This window comes from Nanorana parkeri, unplaced genomic scaffold (assembly GCF_000935625.1).
Source record: "Nanorana parkeri isolate BGI_ZX_2015 unplaced genomic scaffold, ASM93562v1 scaffold1132, whole genome shotgun sequence".
In the NCBI taxonomy this organism is placed as follows: Eukaryota; Metazoa; Chordata; class Amphibia; order Anura; family Dicroglossidae; genus Nanorana; species Nanorana parkeri.
Genome location: NW_017307400.1, coordinates 510,592 through 529,491, shown reverse-complemented (window position 1 = coordinate 529,491; position 18,900 = coordinate 510,592). Strand labels below are relative to the sequence as shown.

Below are 18,900 nucleotides of genomic sequence, written 5' to 3'. Positions count from 1 at the left end.
AATGGGTCCGTTTATTTCTTTCATTCTATCTGAAATAAAAAGATTTTTTGAGGATAGAAGAACATGGTGCACATTCCAAGAGAAGCAACCAAAAGAAAATGTTACATTAAGAGGACAATGGGATACATTCACATGAGACAAAACCAGAAGAATTGCTCAGCAGCAGCCGGCCAGCAGCATCGATGGGTCTTTGGAAAGCATTCTGGTAGTGTACCAGGGAGTCACAGCAAAGCTTTGTATAAGCATTTGCTTCAAGTTGGCAATGTATCAATAAACAACTCCCAAACTTTTTTCACACCCTCTGACTTTTTTCTGTGCTGTTCATCCGTTTTCTCTCTTTGTTTTTGCTTTTTTTTTACATCTGATCTTTTATAGTGGATCTTGCGGTGAAAAATATCAAAGGTGGAACAAGTCATTTTTAAAGGTGGCTGTAAAAAGCACACATGTGGCAGTATTGATTTGTAAATGAATTGTAATAGTACTGATATGTAGAAGTCTCATATAATGTGCCTGCAGTGTATGACTGTCTCTTGAAGATTTCCCAACAACTCCTATGGTATGTTCGCAGTCTCTGACCATCTCTGGTACTATGCCCATAGTCTTTAACCATCTACTGTTGTAAGTTAGCAGTCTTTGATTGCTTCCTGTGGCATTAGTGTCAATGAATATTATGTGTGGCCCTTTGGTGATATCAGGGGCCATACCTGAGGCCCACTATGTCAAATAAGTAGACCACTTAAAAGACTCCTCAGTACAAACCTCATCAGGGCTACCATAGGACAGCAATTCCACACCAAATTGTGGAACATTAGCTATACCACCAACAGTACTGCTGTCTCGTCAGATAGATAGATCTTTGGTTAAATAGAGAAAGCTATAATAAAATTAGAGGTGCACCGAAATGAAAATTTCTAAACCGAAACAAAACCAAAATTTAAAAAAATGTCAGGCCGAAATCGAAAATGTTTTTTACTTGAATTTTTCACATTTAAAAAAAATTGTATTTATTTTTTACATTTTTTTAATATTTATTTTTATTTATTGAATCATTTTTTATTAAATTTTTTTATTTTTTACTTTACTTTTAGGGACTCTGGGGGAAATATTAGGGGTCTAAACAGACCCCTGATATTTCCCTTTTAAAATAGAAAAAGAGATTGATGACACAATGTTATAAATGAATAGGAATATGAGTGTTCCTGTTCATTCATAACTTGAGAACAAAGTATGTTTAATATAACCACAACTATGAATGAACAGGAGGTGATGTAGATCACTTCCATTCATTCATAATTGAGGATATAGTAACCATACTCTGTCCTCAATTATTTACAAACACTAACTGATCGCTGAGTGTGTGTACCTTGCTTTTCTCTCTGACACGCTGTCACAGGAGGCCGAGCGAGCGGAGCTCAGCCTCCTTTGACAGCGCTGGCTGTCTCCGCCCACACATTGCTCGGCCGATCTGTGATAGGAGGCGGAGCGGTGTGGGAGGATAGACGCCGGCCGCTCACAGCACTCTCCTCCCGCAACGCTCAGCCGCCTGTCACAGTTTCTGTCCTGCCCGCGGGGGACACAGAGCAGCGCCCAGCGGGGAGGAGAGAATAGGATGCAACGCTGTATCGGCCAGAAAATTGCACTTTCGGCATTATGCCAAAAGTGCCATTTTCGGCCGATATGTTTCTGCAGCCAATATATCGGTGCATCCCTAAATAAAATAGATGCTACACCAAACTGTGGAATAGTAGGTATAACACCAGCAGTATCACTGCTTCGTCAGATTGATAGATCTGTTGGTTAAACAGACAAAGCTATAACAAAATAAATTATATTCTCTGTAAAAAAGTAATTTATAAAATGAATATTTACTGAGTACCAGCAAAGCAATACAGTTTTGTGTCAGTTCACCAAAGCATAATACATGCAGTATTTATTACTGTGTGCTATCTGCTCAGAGGGAGACAAACTAACAACGTATAAAATATTGATTCATGGGTTATAGAGATTATATGTTCATTTCATGTGGAAAAATAACACATTCAAATGAACGCAACATCTATTTTTGTGAGCTGAACATAAGATGAGATAGAATAATGCATACATAAAGTAAGTCAGCTGATAACCCAGCGATAGAATACAGCTTTGTGAATTGATGCTGTTAGGTTATGCACACCCTATAGATTAATAAAATATCCCAGGACCTCCTATATGCTTCTAACAAAACTTGAATGTTTGTTCTGTGCAAATATGTGGCAACAAGAACGTTCTTTAGTTGTGTCTTTACATGGGAATGTATTTTTGCTTATTTTTGTTATGTAATATCGCATTATGGCCCTTAGATGGCGCTGAGGAGTATAGAAAATAAATACTCATTTCCCATGAATTTAAACCTCCATCTAGTGGCCATAATGCGATATTACATAAAAACATTCAAAAAATGTTTTTCACTTGAGAAAATGAAAGAACATTTATTTTGGCATTCATTCGCACAGACCAAACATTGACAGATATTTGCAGGGTGAATGGCCTGGCATCTTGTTTATAAATAGACCCCATCATCTGTACCTTCTGAGGTATGTGACTGTCTGACTGGCCATACATAGATTTTTGTACATACAGTAAATGAATAATTTTGTCAGAACATTCGATAATGCTATCAGAGACTAAACAAATGTGTTTTAAGTTCTGTTTGATTTTAACAAACAATTTTGGAAATTAATGGAGTTTCCCAAACGAAAACCACATTCACTGTTGGCATTTCATCAGGTCAAAAAAAAATTCCATCCCGCTCCTTCAACTTTTTTCAACACTACGATCGTCAGTTTGACCCCATCAACTATTAGAAAATCAAACGAAACTCTTCTTGTGTATGGCCAGCTTAAGAGACCCCAGATTAACGAAAACCACTGTCAGGGAAATAACTATCAGCTAGGGTCACTATGTCAATGCTGAGGAGGAAGTAGTGTGTTGGGTCACATGCACATAAAGAATATGTCTGGGAAAAATATTTTATATAATTACATGTGTGTTACTGCCAGGAGACATTAATCTGTAGACTGCTCCAAAAATATGCAAGGTTGGTTTAGTCAATGCCCTATCATATATTTACGTAGCACTGCTCCAGTCCAATCCCCCCAAGAATTAAAAACCTCCTGGAAGTCATTATTTGCATAGATATACCCCCCTCCCCCCATTTCCCCATCCCCGAAAAAATGGCCTAGCCATTGTACTGTTTAGTGCTGATGTGACAATGCACATTTTGCCCCTTGTCTTGGTGTTCAGATTTTACATGGCTTGAGCGATCAATCCAGGGGTGATGATGGGATCTCTCAACATACCTCCTAACAATCTGCAGTATTACTTTGCTATATATTACTATGTTACCGTGCAATGTGTAATCCTGTAAATCAGAGAGATAATAATAAAACTAATGAATGAGCTAATGGTTTGATTTATAGGTAAACAGCTTCAAAAGATGTGTATTTCTAACAGGTAATGTATTTTTATTCATGGGATGTTACAGAACCGATTAATCATTTCGGTGCACCAGTCCACAAGAGGAATCACTTGCTTACTGATTTCATTAAGTAAATGTACTGTAATTATTCATTGCTTCTGCACTCTGGACTTTCAAAGACTTATTGTCTGCAGTGTTTAATCTTCAGATTGTATGCACAAGCAGAATAGAGCACTGTGCACTCAGGGGATGAGCGGAAAGCCTGATGGACAAAACAAAACACTGAAAGGAAAGTGTTCCCTCTAAATGCCAGTCAGATTCCATTTTTCTTTATTCTAGATGAGAAACTACTTCTCTTTCCACATTTTGTTATCTACATGATTTTTAGAAGCTTTTTGTAAATCTATTGCAGATTAGCTAATGAGCGCAAAGGAACCTTGAATTGACCCACGTGAGCATCATTATTCACTTAATTCCATTGGAATATACCAATTTGCTCAATCCAGATAGCACAAATAATGAATAATGAGTGAATTGGCAGTGTATACAGAAGTAGATAAACTTTCTTTCTACCTTAAAGGAGAACTATGGGGTGAGTGAAGTAGTATACGAACAGACCGCATTATCCAGAGAATTCCAATACTTCAGACTTTATTGAAATTCACAGCAAATCCAGTACAACCGTGAATAAAAGTGCATAAAGCAACACATGCCAGCACTGCACACCCCCGACCAGCTACAACCTCTCACATGTTTCACCCGTAGACTTATTCATAGAGGCCCTTGGCTCTACATATGATGGGAGTGAGTTACACTCATCCTCGTAGTTAGAGCCAACATGTGAGAATGAAACTGTCACAAGTCGGCTCTATTGATCGGGAAGTGAGCAAATACATACCACCTCACACTCATCTCCCTGCAGGGATTCCCCTCTCCGATCCTCCAACACTGACTGGAGGAACGGATGGGAGAGAGGGTGGGCACAACTGGCTCTGCCTCTAGATAGGTAGAGCCCGCTGTCAATCAGCTAGTGGGATGGATCTTTACAGTATTGTTGGGATCTGTCCCGGCTGCGGCGCTCTCAGCATATAGCGAGCAGCAGTCTGCTATACACTAACAGGGTTATTCACTAAAGTGTGAAGAGTTTGGAGAAGGCAGGAGAAGTGAACAATCTAGGCCAAAATAGCTGAACTGGAAAAATACTCCAATTCAGCTCACTTTCCAGTTCAGTTATATTGTCCTAGATTGTTCACTTCTCCTGACTTCTCCAAACTCTTCACCCTTTTGTGAATAATCCCCTAAGTTTTGGGTTACGGGAGGACTTTAGTATATGTCCTCCCATGACCCTAAAGAGAACTATGCGATAAAAAGGTTACCCCATTAATCTTTTTTAAAGAGACACTGTCACCTTGCCCATTCAGTGCAAAGCATTTAAAAAGATGAGAGTGCCACAAGTGTATCAGGATTTATCTTGACAAGAGGACTGAGGATATAGCCAACATGATTGTGAATCTCACAACTCCCTCTTCATCAGGGCTTGTGTGCTGCCAGTTTTTTGGGTATACTGGACAGGCAGAAGTATAAAACGAGGATTAGAGAGATCGCAGGTAGCTAGTTTAATAGCTGCCAGACTGGCTATATCCTCAGGTCTGCTGTCAAGATAAATAAAACTTTTGCTGGACTTCATACAAACTTGTGACGCTCTTATCCTTTTTTTAATATTATTGGGATCACTCCAGGGACTCTTCAGGCAGGGATGGACAAATTAATGTCGAATTCAGTAGCCAGTGTGTCCAATCCAGGAACCAGCTCCACTGAGGACAACTACAGAAAACCTCAAAAGTTAAGCACCAGCTGTAATTTGTAAGGAGCATTGGATACTTGGTCCCTGGGATTTGTCCAGCCCTGTCTTAGGGCTATCCTAGCTGACAGAGAGCTGCCCATACGAATGTTATACCTAACCAATTTCTCACTCTTCTGTGGGTCCAGCACTCCATCAATCTGCTTTTTGATTGAGGACAAAGTGTTTTTAAAGGCCTGCCCCAATTGTACTCACCAGTGCTCTCTTGTAGCTCCTGCCTCCACTGCTGCTGGATAAAAAAATGGTGGCTCTGGGTATAGGGAAGCATGTGGTTCCCTTCACATGACACTGCTCAGGTCTAGCAGCCAATCAACTCCAACTCGGGTGACAAATTCGTTTTGGTTCCGGGTATGGCAGGAGCTGCAAGGAAGTGCTGCTAAGATAAGTAAACCCAGGCTGGGGGTATCCTTTACATACACACTGTCACCTAGCCGTGAATGGCCATAATCTGTCCACACTTAGTTAGATGTAGTTTTAGATTTGATCTGCCAAATTCTATAGTGTGAGGGCTGGATTTCTAGATAGGCCCCCTCAGCTCATAACTGCTGGTAAACTATGTTGACCTGACAGATTACATCTGAAACTATATCTATGGACTTTACTTGGTTGCGGCCTAAATTCTATTCTGTATTCTATTCACTGAAAAGCTGTGTTTTTATTTGTTGAATTAAATGTGCATTTGCGACTCACAAATTACGTTTCTGAAATGTACGTTTGATGATGTGATCTGTCATCATCTGACATTAATACCTAACATGAAGCATGAAACCAGTGTTCAGTAAAACCATGATTAATATTAAAAAATTAGACTCAATCATTTGCTTTCCTCCTACAGTTGATGAATCACTAGATGGTTATGAATCAGGAATATGGTATCTGGCCACAGAGCTCTTTAAAGAATCTTCTCTATTCAAACTTGGATTATTTTTCAAGCATTAGAATATAGCAGACAGGACATTGGCCCCAAAAACTGTACATCTTCTTGGACTTGGAGGGTAGTGGCATAATGCACACATAAAAAGGGAAAGTGGGTACTCATTATTCAAATGAAATTAGAATTAAATTCGGTTAACCTGATGATTTTTTTTTTATCCTTGCTTAGTATATAACCAAGTAAAACAGGAGCTCCTAATGATTGGGAGCTTATTTCATTTTCCCAGGTTGGTCTTTTATCTTGAAGTGACTTCTGTATCCCCTGTCATCAACCCTCCCACAGCCACTGACTATTTTTGTGTAGGAAAAGGCTTTACGTGGAATAGAAATATTATATGTAGCAGTTTACTGGTTAACTATTCCTACCAACAGTTTACGTGTTCACTAAGAGATACCATGGTGGCTTTTCCTATATTCTGTGTTCTAAGGCCCTTAGTTATTCATTATTTTCTACTCAAGACTTCACTTTCTCTAAAATTGACCATATAAACTCTTTAAAACTGACCCTGGATCATCATGCAACAGCCTTAGTTGGGTGTCTTGATCTAATGCTGTGAAAGTTGGTGCAGACATCAGTAGCTGTTCACATGAAAAATTTTAGTTTTGGTCATGGACTATGTTTTCTTGATCTAATGAAAAGTCAGGCATTTCAAGTAATAATATTTATATGTGTATAGCAAAGAATTTAAAACGGTGTATTGTTTTACTCTATTGTAATCAGGTAGACTTGGAAAGGTCATGAAATAGTTTTCTCTGAATGGCTGATTGTGCTGTTAAAATACTTTTTTTTCCAGCTTTGTATTTTTTTCTATTAATATTAACATTAGGTAACTGCATGCAGTAGAATTTAAGGTGATGTCAACTAATTATGCTAGTCGTGACTTGCATCATTAACATAATAACACTGCCCCTTTATTCCTACAGATTTATGATATTCCACCCTCTGTGAGTAAAGATGTTCCAGATGGTCCTCAAAGAGAAGACACCTATGACTTCCCACCTGCTTTCTCCAACCAAAAAATGCAGCATCCACCTCAGGCTCCTACTCACATCCATGATCCTGAGCCGTACATCCCTGAAGATATCTATGATATTCCTCCTGCTGCTGTTAAGGGCAATGATTTATCATTTTCCCAGGAGATATATGACGTCCCTCCTAGCTTAAGGAAACCTGCGGGACAACAAAATTTCCATGATGTTTATGATGTTCCGAGAGAGTTCCATGTTGGAAAAGCCTCACTGGAGACAGAGTCGGATTATATATATGATGTTCCTCCTCAGGTTGATAGGGAGGTCAAAGCTGTTGATGAACTGGCTAGCAGCTTTAAGAGGCTGTCTGCTTCCAGCACAGGTAGCACCAGAAGCAATATTTCCACATCTTCTCTTGATACAATTCCAGTGAAAGAATCTTCTGTTATTCAACCAAAGACTGCAGGGAAGGAGCTGAACCTTGATTTAGATGCTGCCATGGAACTGTTGGTAAAGTTACAGCATGGTGTCAATAGTTCCATCTCCTATTTGATGTCCTTCATCAGCAGTACTTGGAGAAGTCCAGAGCAGATGGAAACCAATGCACAGAGCATCCAGGCTGCAGCGGAAGGGGTGAAAACCACAGTTAAAGAATTGCTGGAATTTGCCAGAGGAGCAGTAGTAAACTCAATTCAAGCATCTGACCGGACTCTACATACCAAGCTCAGCAAACAATTACAGAAGATGGACGATGTTTACCAACACCTGCTTAAGCACAGTCAGGCATTAGATAACTGTAATTGGGCCATGAATGTTTTGGTAGCCAACAAACAGGGCGCTTCAGATGACCTTGATCGCTTTGTCATGTATTCCAGGGGGATACCAGATGACACCAAACAGTTGTCTTCTTTTCTACATGGAAATGCTTCCTTGCTCTTTAAAAGGACCAAGCCTCAACTTGCATTAGGAGAGTCCCAATCTGGGCAGGACAATAGCAATCATTTAGCTAATAACAATAATAATTTATCTGTTGGTCAAACAGGACACACAGAAAAGGCCAATATACAGTCAAGGCCTTTGCCATCTCCACCCAAGTTTATAGCAGAAGGGTCCCCGGAAGGGCAATATGAAAACAATGAGAGCGGCTGGATGGAAGATTATGACTATGTCCATTTACAGGTGAGTGTACATACAAGTATATACCCTTCTGGGTACAAATCTGATTCAGTACATTTATCTTTATGCCGTTTGAGACAAGAACAATGCTATACACCTAGAAATTATTTGACATCAAGTTGAAAAGTTTCTATGTCCAAGGTCTGTGAAGCTCATCCAAGACATCATATACTGAGTAGTAGTCACATTCAGCTGTACTTGTTCTTTAGTGTAATCACTACTATGTATTTATTAAGTGTTTTTCCAATAATCTGTAGCAAAGCCCTGCACAGCCTGATCTTCACAGGTGGTGCTCATATTGGTCCAGAATTTGGTTGACTATGCTTAGTCAAAGGAACACATTTCTATGCAAGTAATTAAACATTTATTGTGTAAAGGTTAACTTGTCTCACAGTAGCCTGCCAGCTCCATCCTGCATTGTGCCTAGTTCAAACATATTTTAAAGCCAGTGGTAGATTACATATCCTGAGGGAGAGCAGAACATAAGCCCAGTGCTTTTTGTCTAGTCCTGAGAGATACAAAATGAGTAATATAGAACAGGTGTGCCTCAGGTCTTCTCCAGATCAAAAGGCAACCTATAGTAAGATCCTTCTCACAGGACTATGGGATGTTGTATTACTAGCTCTAATAGCTCTTACACAGAAACACTTCTTGATATTTGTTGTCCAGGGGTGTAAAGACTGTTGTAAACCAAAAAAGGCCAAAAACAGTATATCCGGTATAGTTAATTTTTCTATGTTTGTATTATACATGTTAATAAAAAAAAAGCAGAGGGCTGATCATATGGCAACGCTAAGGTACTACATGAATAAACAACTTCTATCAATACACACCAGTCAGAGCCTGACTATGTGGGTGCATACTTGTTCCGGGTCTTCCTATAAGTGGAATTTGTCGGCATGCTAAATTTCCTGCAGCCTTTAAATGAATGTGCAATTGTCTAAAGGCTGTAAGTTAGCTCTATGTCAGAATCAGCCTTCACAGTGATGCTGAACAGATACTGTCATTTTGTCAATTCTGTTCAAAGTGGCAGCGTCTCTTGATAGCCACCTACCCAGGACGTTATACTTACTGATCCACGCTACTTCAGCACCTTCCTGCTCAGTTAGAACCCTCTTTCTTTTGTTCTAACATGTGACCTGCCCCGTGTGACAGTTTTAGGTCCAATGAACTAATTGGCAGGAGTGAACACTGCCACATGGGGGGGTTCATCCAGCTAGGTAATCCCCAACACCAAAGCTTACCCAGGGTGTAATTCTGCATTGGGAAGGCACTTAGGGAGCAAGGTTTGCAAAGTATACCTTGCAGGAAGGGGGGGTCTAAAGTGAATAACCAAAATTACATTGGCTCTTTAATTGGTCCAAAGCTACTATATACCCAAGAGTCAGACACTGGTGGGTCTCATCACAGGCTTCTTTCCTCATACTAGACATGAAAATCGAAGTGAGCCTGTCCCCAATGTAAAAAAAAAATTGAAAAGCACAGAATTTAAGATTTTTACAAACTTACTTGCAGTGGTTTTCCTTTTCATAAATTATTTCTTATTCACTTGTAATGTGCCTTTGAACTTTTTAGAACATGTAACTACACAATTATCTAGCACAGCCCTTTCCTTCCTTGCACATCATAGTCCTTTCCTATTCTGGGAGTGCCTAGTTACATTTGAGCCCTCTTTCTTTTGTTCTAACATGTGACCTACCCCATGTGACAGATATAGGTCTAATGAACCAATTGGCAGGAGTGAACACTGCCACATGAGGGGATTGGGACTTCATTCAGCCAGGTAATCTCCAACACCATCCAAGAGCCAAGGGGAATACTACAGAGCAGTGGTGGCGAACCTTGGCACTCCAGCTGTGCCATCCAAAGCTTACCCAGGGTGTAATTCTGCATTGGGAAGGCACTTAGGGAGCAAGGTTTGCAAAGTATACCTTGCAGGAAGGGGGGGTCTAAAGTGAATAACCAAAATTACATTGGCTCTTTAATTGGTCCAAAGCTACTATATACCCAAGAGTCAGACACTGGTGGGTCTCATCACAGGCTTCTTTCCTCATACTAGACATGAAAATCGAAGTGAGCCTGTCCCCAATGTAAAAAAAAAATTGAAAAGCACAGAATTTAAGATTTTTACAAACTTACTTGCAGTGGTTTTCCTTTTCATAAATTATTTCTTATTCACTTGTAATGTGCCTTTGAACTTTTTAGAACATGTAACTACACAATTATCTAGCACAGCCCTTTCCTTCCTTGCACATCATAGTCCTTTCCTATTCTGGGAGTGCCTAGTTACATTTGAGCCCTCTTTCTTTTGTTCTAACATGTGACCTACCCCATGTGACAGATATAGGTCTAATGAACCAATTGGCAGGAGTGAACACTGCCACATGAGGGGATTGGGACTTCATTCAGCCAGGTAATCTCCAACACCATCCAAGAGCCAAGGGGAATACTACAGAGCAGTGGTGGCGAACCTTGGCACTCCAGCTGTGCCAAAACTACAAATCCCAACATGCATCTGCCTCTGGGAGTTATTTCTGTGGCTGTCAGAGCCTTGCAATGCCTCATGGGACTTGTAGTGCCAAGGTTCGCCACCACTGCTATAGAGTGTCACTTGCTGGGGCTGCTGACATCACATCCAAGATGGAGGCGCCCAGCAGCAGCCTCAGGGCTTTTGGACATCTCCACCTGGCTGGCGTAGCCATGTAGCCAGAAAGCATTCCAAATACTGATCAGCCAGAAGACAAAACTCTTGCTAGCAAGTCATGGCTTTCTGTCTGTGTAATCTGCAACTTTGATGAAACTCGCGAGGTCAAGAGAAGGTGAGATGATGGAAGCCACTGCTTCTTTAATTGATATAAGACTTTCCCTCATTCCAAGTGGAGAAGGTTTAATTAATCCTGACTTTAATTATTTCAATCACTTTGCAAACTCATGCACATCAATAGAGGAGCCGAGGTTTTCATGCCATCTGGCGACAACTGCAGACGTACGGTCAAAATGCTGCGTCTGCTAAAATCAGAGTATCCTGTTTAGTTGGCAGGCAGGCTGTTTATTTAATGATATTTACATTTTGCCGCTAAAGGTCTGTCGCTGTAGAACACTGAATAATGCCTCCAGATTGGGAAAGCTGTTCTGATACATGGCTTAAAGGAGACTGATAGAGCACCTCACTGAAAATCTGCTGAATCAGCAGCAAGACTCTTGTTTTACCTTTCACTGTTTGTGCAAAATGAGCATCTCCCTACAGAGAGGGAACGAGAGATGCTGTTCTGCAGATTTCTTCACATGCAATCATAAACTGCTTACTCTCTGCATGTACTTGAGGTTGTATTGTGTTTTCGATGGCAGCATCTGAAAATTATCAAAGCAGAACCTGTAATACCTTATGATGCTCTACCTGTATTATCCTCAAAAAGTGCCGACATCACATTTATTTATGTTTATCCAATAGATTGTAAGCCCTCAGGGGCAGGGCCCTCCTTACCATCTTGTCTTGAATTGTATTGTGATTGTAATGTCTGCCCTACATTGTAAAGCGCTGCGCAAACTGTCGGCGCCATATAAATCCTGTATAATAATAATAAGTCACTCCAAATGATAGTTATGGCAAGCAAAAAGGGAAGCCTATTTCAGCTTACTGTTATATGATATTATTGAAAGTTACTGAATATATCATTAGAGCAGTACATAGAAATGAAGTGACACAGATTATTGGGATTCTTTCATAACACACAGCAACAGTGTTTAATAACTCAAAGCAGCCTCTCAGAAATAAGGTTTCAGAATCCTGGATTTGGCCCCTTTCACATGGACATTCCGATCAGGTCAAATAATAGTTTTTAAAGCGGATCTGATCATAAGCCCAGTGTTAGCCTGTAGGCAGTAGGCAGTCAGATCTAAATGGACGTGTGTCCGTTTTTTATCCGACTCCCCGTAGACCTAACATGGGTCCAGTAAGTTCAGGCTCTTCTGCCATCGCAAGGTGGAGGAAAAAACTAGATGGACATGGATGTCACAATGTTGACATCTGTTCCGAATCACTCCAATCAGCAGGGGATATATGCACAGATTTCCTGCTGATCGGAAATTGACAGGCCCCCCGTGTAAAAACGGGCCTTAGTTTTACAAATCTTTTACTCCATATAATTGCCTTTTAGACAATAAGAGTAAACACATTTGTATAACTTTAAAATGCTCACTACCTTTTTGGCAACAAAACCCAAAAACATGCTTAGGGGCCCATTTATGAAGCAGGGGTATGCCACTTCTTTTCTGAAAAAAATACCCCAGGACATTTATAGAGCTCAGCTGTGCGTTTCACCAATGCGTGTTCTCCTCTGCTTGCTTCAGTACTCAGAGGCAAGCAAAACATTAATTGTAATGAATGAGGAAAAGAAAAAAGTGGCAGAAGCAGGAAAACTGAGTCAGATGACCTGTCAGAGTCAGATGACCTGTTATAGAACATGTGACTGAGCTTGCCTCCTATCATAGAGCTACTATGAGGAGAACAATGTGATGGACACCACAGGCTCCGTGATTGACCGTGTGAAGTAAACACTGTGGTATCCTACAGAGATTGGACTCCATTATAAATAGCCCCATGGAGTTACAGTTTTCAGATGAATAAATCACCATGTATTATTATTATTATTATTATACAGGAATTATATAGCGCCAACAGTTTGCGCAGCGCTTTACAATATAAGGAAGACATTGCAATCACAATACATTTCAAGACAAGATGGTAAGGAGGGCCCTGCCTATGAGGGCTTACAATCTAAAATATACTTACTGACCTTTTCCTGGGTTATGTCTTTATGGTGTTCTAAGTTAAATTTCCTGCCAGCTAAATAAGACCTTTAAAAGTCCTCAATGAATTCGAATTGGGTAACAAATGTGTACCTTGATAATGCATAGCACCATATTTGACATGTGTCCACATGTCATGTGACATGTGTCCACATGTCTACTTGAGATTGCAAAGCCGAACTGGGAAGTGCTTCCTCTGTGCTCTCATGCTGTCAAAAATGTAGTGTCGTTGGTAAATGATTGCCAGTTTCCAACGCTGATTGCTGGACAACAGGAGCATGGACAGAAGTCGAACATGGTGCTTTGTATTTAGTAAGGTGCAGGTGTTATTTGGCTGTTTAAAGTTCATTGATTTCTAATGTGAACTTCCACTTGAACAAACTCTGCAAGCCTTCATCAGTCCATAAACAAAGGGTATTTGTAATCCCTCACTCTTTAAGCATTTTTAGCATGCTAGAGTTAGGTAACACTGGTCATTTTACAGGCTCATAATCTATGCTTTGACATCAAAGATGGTGCACCCACAGCCTGTCCATCCTACGTGTGTGATAAAGCTTTCTCTACAACTCCAGAAACCAAGATGGTTTCTCACAAGCAGGACAAAGCATTTGCTGTCCATTCTCCTTTCATTCCATAACATCTTAACATCACATTTTAAGAATTATTGTAGGACTGCCCTGAACCAAACTGCTGCTTTGGAGAACAACTGTATCTTTCAATGGACTTAGTCACAGTGATTTTGTCTGTGCTGGCCCCCAAGCCTTTGATATTTGATAGGCTTCAGCAAGCATCAATAGTGCAAAGTGAATGACATCCATGGTAGAAGGGCATATAATCCCATCACATGAGCCGATATACAAAGTTTGAGGCTGCAGGGAATTTAATGGGTGGGAAAATCAGCCTGTTATTATTATAAGCTGATTCATGACAGCTTATTTTATTAAACACTACTTTGTACTATTGTTGCTACCATGCGTACATGCGTACATTCTAACCTCTTATTCCCAAACGAACATTAGTACCTTTTATGTGCTTTGGTTTAAAATAACACGTCTATTACCATTGACCTAGTTCCTAACTGTTCCCACCCACAGTACATTTAATCTAAGATAGAAAACATTTAGTCCAAAACAAGTCTTTGCCTCCAGGTTCTGGCTATGTGGCAAATATTGTAGCTTTTGGGCTATGCCAGGCCTCCAGTAAGAGCACCTTTAGTTTTGTTTGATTTAAGATCAGCCTTGTTCTGTGGCCAAAGTTTTGTGAACACCTAACCATCAGACCTAAACTAACTTGTCGGACACCCCATTTCAAAGTTATATATAGTATGTTTAACACCTTCATCATCAACTAGCTGTGCCCTGCTTTGTAGTTAGCTTTGAGCCTGAAGCTCTCAACAGCTAGTTAGATCATTGGACAAGACTATGCTTTCTAAATGATCCTGCATGAACATGTACATTATTGTGAGCTTGCTTGCTTGGATATTATATTGATGTTTTCTTGGAAAGTGTCCTATTCATCTTCTCACTGGTATAACATTACCTGTACATTGGTCACCTGCTTGCATGGCCCTTTTATGTCTTTATTTTAGCCACATAGTCTTTATGTCCCCAAGCCAATGTATAGTTTCCATATGTCCCTAACTACATGATAGACAGACATCATTTTGAAACTAGAAACCTGGCTCCTGTTACCTACAACTGGTGTCACTTTCCACTGGCATTGCAGTGAACTGAGAAAATAAAAGCGATTCTGTGAAATATATTTTTATTGTATAGTAGGCTGATTAAAAATGCTGATTACTATAATTTTGACTTGAAAAACACATTGTTCATGTTAAACCATACAGGCTCTCAATGAAAGGCAGCCGGCGCCACCTAGTGGAAAGATACTAAATAGCAAGCATTAAAAAGCGCAATTAAAGTGCCTGAAAAAAATAAACAGGAGATAGATAATTAATTTGATAACACTAGGTTTCTTAAGTGGATTTAAATTAAACTGCAAATGTAATTTATTTTATGTAATACTTTGTATTGAAATATGGTAACATGTTTTCTTTTAATTTAATAATCGATTTTGAATACTAATTCATATGAAATGGAGAACAGAATATCCTGCTCAATATGACTGAAAGAATATATTGTGCTTACTGCACATGACTGTATTAGATAAACATGCCACTGTCCGTTATTTAATGAGAAACTGGACTGTGGAAGCTTTGCCCAAAAATGTCATGCAGAGGGCAAATGACTAATCACCAGTATTGCCTGTGGTATCCCTACAGCCAATCTTTTCTCCATTACTGACTTACTATGCTTTGTTCTGTACTGTGTCCCTGTGTGGAGGGGGCCATTTTGGTAGAGCAAGGGCTTTGCTTCCTTGTGTCAGAGCATCCAGCAAGGAGAACCGTGAGCAGTGAATGTGATTTGTTCATTAGGACGTCATTTAATATTTCCACAGCAATTAAATGATAATGTCTTTTGCTGCAGGGTAAGGAAGAGTTTGAGAAAACACAGAAAGAGCTGCTGGAGAAAGGAAACATCATTCGACAGGGGAAAGGTCACCTGGAACAGCATCAGGTAATGGTAAAACATGTCCATTTATGTCTTCTTTCATTTGTCATTCAAATATGGAGGTTACCATTGCTACTTGCATGTATGAAGATCCGGAAGAAAGATCAGAGAAATTTCATTCAAAGTATTAAAACTAAAGCATGTTTAGACCTCAAGAGAGAGGTCAGCATTTGTAGCCTCCATATGTCTCTCATGTCAGGTTTACTGTAAAGCCCAACTTCAGGCAAAATGTTGTTTCTTCGGATAAGGCTTAGAGCCTCGGGTATATTATAACACAAGAACAAAGAAAAAGTTGCTGGACCAGCACAAATAGTAATCATGAACTCCCAGAAGAGGAAAGAGGGCTATGACATGCAAGGAGGGAGGGAACTGTGTTAGGGAAATGACTTTTCCAGGAGTAGTCAATTTCTTTTAGCTATATTAAAAGCCGCTGATGACAGCTATTTATTTACAGAGAAGAATCAGGGGGGCCCTTCTGATATAGGCTTATTGTCGCTGACACGACCATGAGCTTATAGCTGAAGGGTGAATGGCAGCGACGTATGGCATACTGAGCTTGCCAGCAGGGAACGTTTTTGTACTGCCGTATGCTTTACGTCTTTGGCAGGGAAAGAGTTGAACGTTAAAAATGTTGATAACGCCCAAAAAGAGATATGCTTTTCCTACTTCTGTACAATGCAGTTTAAACAAGGCCTGATATCTAGAAGTTTAACTTTGTCAAGTAAAATTCACAAAATATGTTCATGTTTACTTTCAGCTAAAACAGTTTGAACGTCTAGAAGAGGAGGTTGCCCGACCCATTGAAAATGATCTGTCAAACTGGACACCCCCTCAACACTACAGCCAAGTCCGCAGCACCCTCTGCAACTCTGACCGGCAGCTTCTTCTCTTCTACCAAGAGCAGTGCGAGGCCAATGTCACCACCCTCACCAACGCCATCGATGCCTTCTACACCTCCATCAGTAACAATCAGCCTCCCAAAATTTTTGTGGCTCACAGCAAGTTTGTCATCCTCAGTGCCCACAAGTTGGTCTTTATCGGGGACACTTTGTCACGCCAAGCCAAAGCTCAGGACATCCGAAACAAGGTTACCCACTACAGCAACCTCATGTGTGACAAGCTCAAAGAGATAGTTCTCACCACTAAAACAGCAGCACTTCAGTACCCATCCCCATCAGCAGCCAAGGATATGGTGGAGCGAGTCAAGGATCTCAGTAATAGCACCCAGCAGTTCAGAATGGTGCTTGGTCAGATGGTCGCCATCTGAAAGACCAACTGATTTCGTTATCAAGAGACAAACATCAGGGTTTGCAAGAGGTCCTGATTGCTCAGTGAGCTTTGACTTCTCCTTAGAAACATTAATTAACTATTATTCTACTTCATAAAAAAATAAATTTAATTAACTGTGTCTCAGTCCTTACTCGCAAACTACAATCTACATTTCACTAAACAGAGGAATGTCAGACAATGATTAGCTCTTAGCTACATTTGTAAATAATTTGGGATTACATGTTCATTCCATGTCCCCAGGCTGTCGCATATATGAACTTTTTTGACAATGCATTTTAATGATTATGTTTTAGGCTGCAATACCATAGAGGTTTACCCACTGAAAACCTGTCATTGCTCTGGGTGCCTGTGTAACACCTCACTTGGAACACTAAAACAGGATGATGCAATACTGTATCAAACATAAGCCAACATTTCGGCACACCATAAGACAGTTTAAATTGAAGCTATTCGGAACTGTGTGTAGCTATGTCGGCTAGCTGGGCGCAAATAAGTGTCCTGTGCGGCTTTTGTGCCCTTCTATAATTTTCTTACAGAGGCAACCTGGTGTTATCAAGTCATAGAAGAGCCTGGCGGAGCTGTTGTCCATTGCAGGTTGTGAACAGCTAACATTTTTTCTAAAACGTCTGAAAATGTAAGCACGCTTCTGCTTGGATGTTAAGGGCAACACCTCCACTTTTTCCACTGCAGATTTTTCTGCATCTTCCCTGATGTGATAGCAGCTCTTCCACATCTGGCTTGTGTCTAGAATATTACCCAGTAAGGGTATCACAATGGTAATTATAGATAAGGTTATGGTATGCTTTTAGCCATGCTGCATGCTGGGTCTACACAGAGACTGCTTTTATATAGCCTTATACCATGGCCTTTAACCAATGGAAAGTCTAATTTGCTTAAAGGAACCTGTAACTCTCATCCAAGACTTTTCCAGTCATTGCCATGTACATATATATTTCTGATTGCGATCACCAGGTCTTGAATTACAGAACAAAACATCATTTTGATCTGTATTTTTACAGAAATGTGAAGGTTGTGCACATCCAAGTAAAGTCTGCATAACCTCAATAAAACATTCAAAGCCCAAAATCTACACACACCAAAGTTACATGAGACCGTGACACCAAGAGACAAAAGTGCCTCTCTTCAATTCCAGATACTGTTGTCTTCTTCTTAACAGCCTGTCTGCACTGGTGTTCAGTGTGACACTGGGGTCGTACTTGGATTACACAGGCGGCCAAATTGCAGATTACCCATACATCCCTGGGCCTAACACAATGCCTTAATCCATTTTTAGGAACCGATCATCGTTGAGTTTTTTCAGTAAAGCCTGAACCATTGAGTCAGTTGTAACATTGAATCTCTTAGGATGTAATTTTTGTGTTCAAATATTGGGAGAATTCAGTGTATTTTGATGAATGACATAGATTTTCTATTTGTAGGGCTATGTTTTATGTGAGAGAAATAAGGTAAAGAAAATATTGTCACAATAGAATATACTGTTGTGTTGTTAATGAATCTCATTGAAAGTAATGACTTCACATGTTTTGTTTTGTCTTGGAGTTTGGACATAATCTTCCAACGAATATGACCTTATCTCTGTTCATGTCATTGCCGCACTGTATTGGGAATTGATCAGATGTGTAGAGAACAATTATGTTGTATGGCTGGAAAGCAGATTAGGTTTTCAATGATAACTAGTCCATCAGAGCACATTCGAAAACCTGGAAGGAAGTGTTTGTGTTGCTTCGAAAGAAAATCAGATATGAGTTCTTATCCACTTATCCTCATCTGTTTTATCCATAGCTGTAGTCATAACTTGCAGTGACCAAACAAGC

The 18,900-nt window shown here is 40.1% G+C and overlaps 1 protein-coding gene across 1 annotated transcript in view; it reads left to right on the top strand.

The window, feature by feature from the left end:
• BCAR1 (BCAR1, Cas family scaffolding protein) overlaps positions 1–17,158 on the top strand; it is a 42,837-nt gene extending 25,679 nt beyond the window's left edge. The window contains exons 6-8 of the mRNA XM_018568054.1: positions 7,176–8,399; positions 15,692–15,781; positions 16,533–17,158. Of these exons, the coding sequence (XP_018423556.1) occupies positions 7,176–8,399; positions 15,692–15,781; positions 16,533–17,042 (1,824 nt within the window). The 3' untranslated portion in view covers positions 17,043–17,158. The remainder of the gene's footprint in view (positions 1–7,175; positions 8,400–15,691; positions 15,782–16,532) is intronic.
• Positions 17,159–18,900: the final 1,742 nt, after the last annotated feature.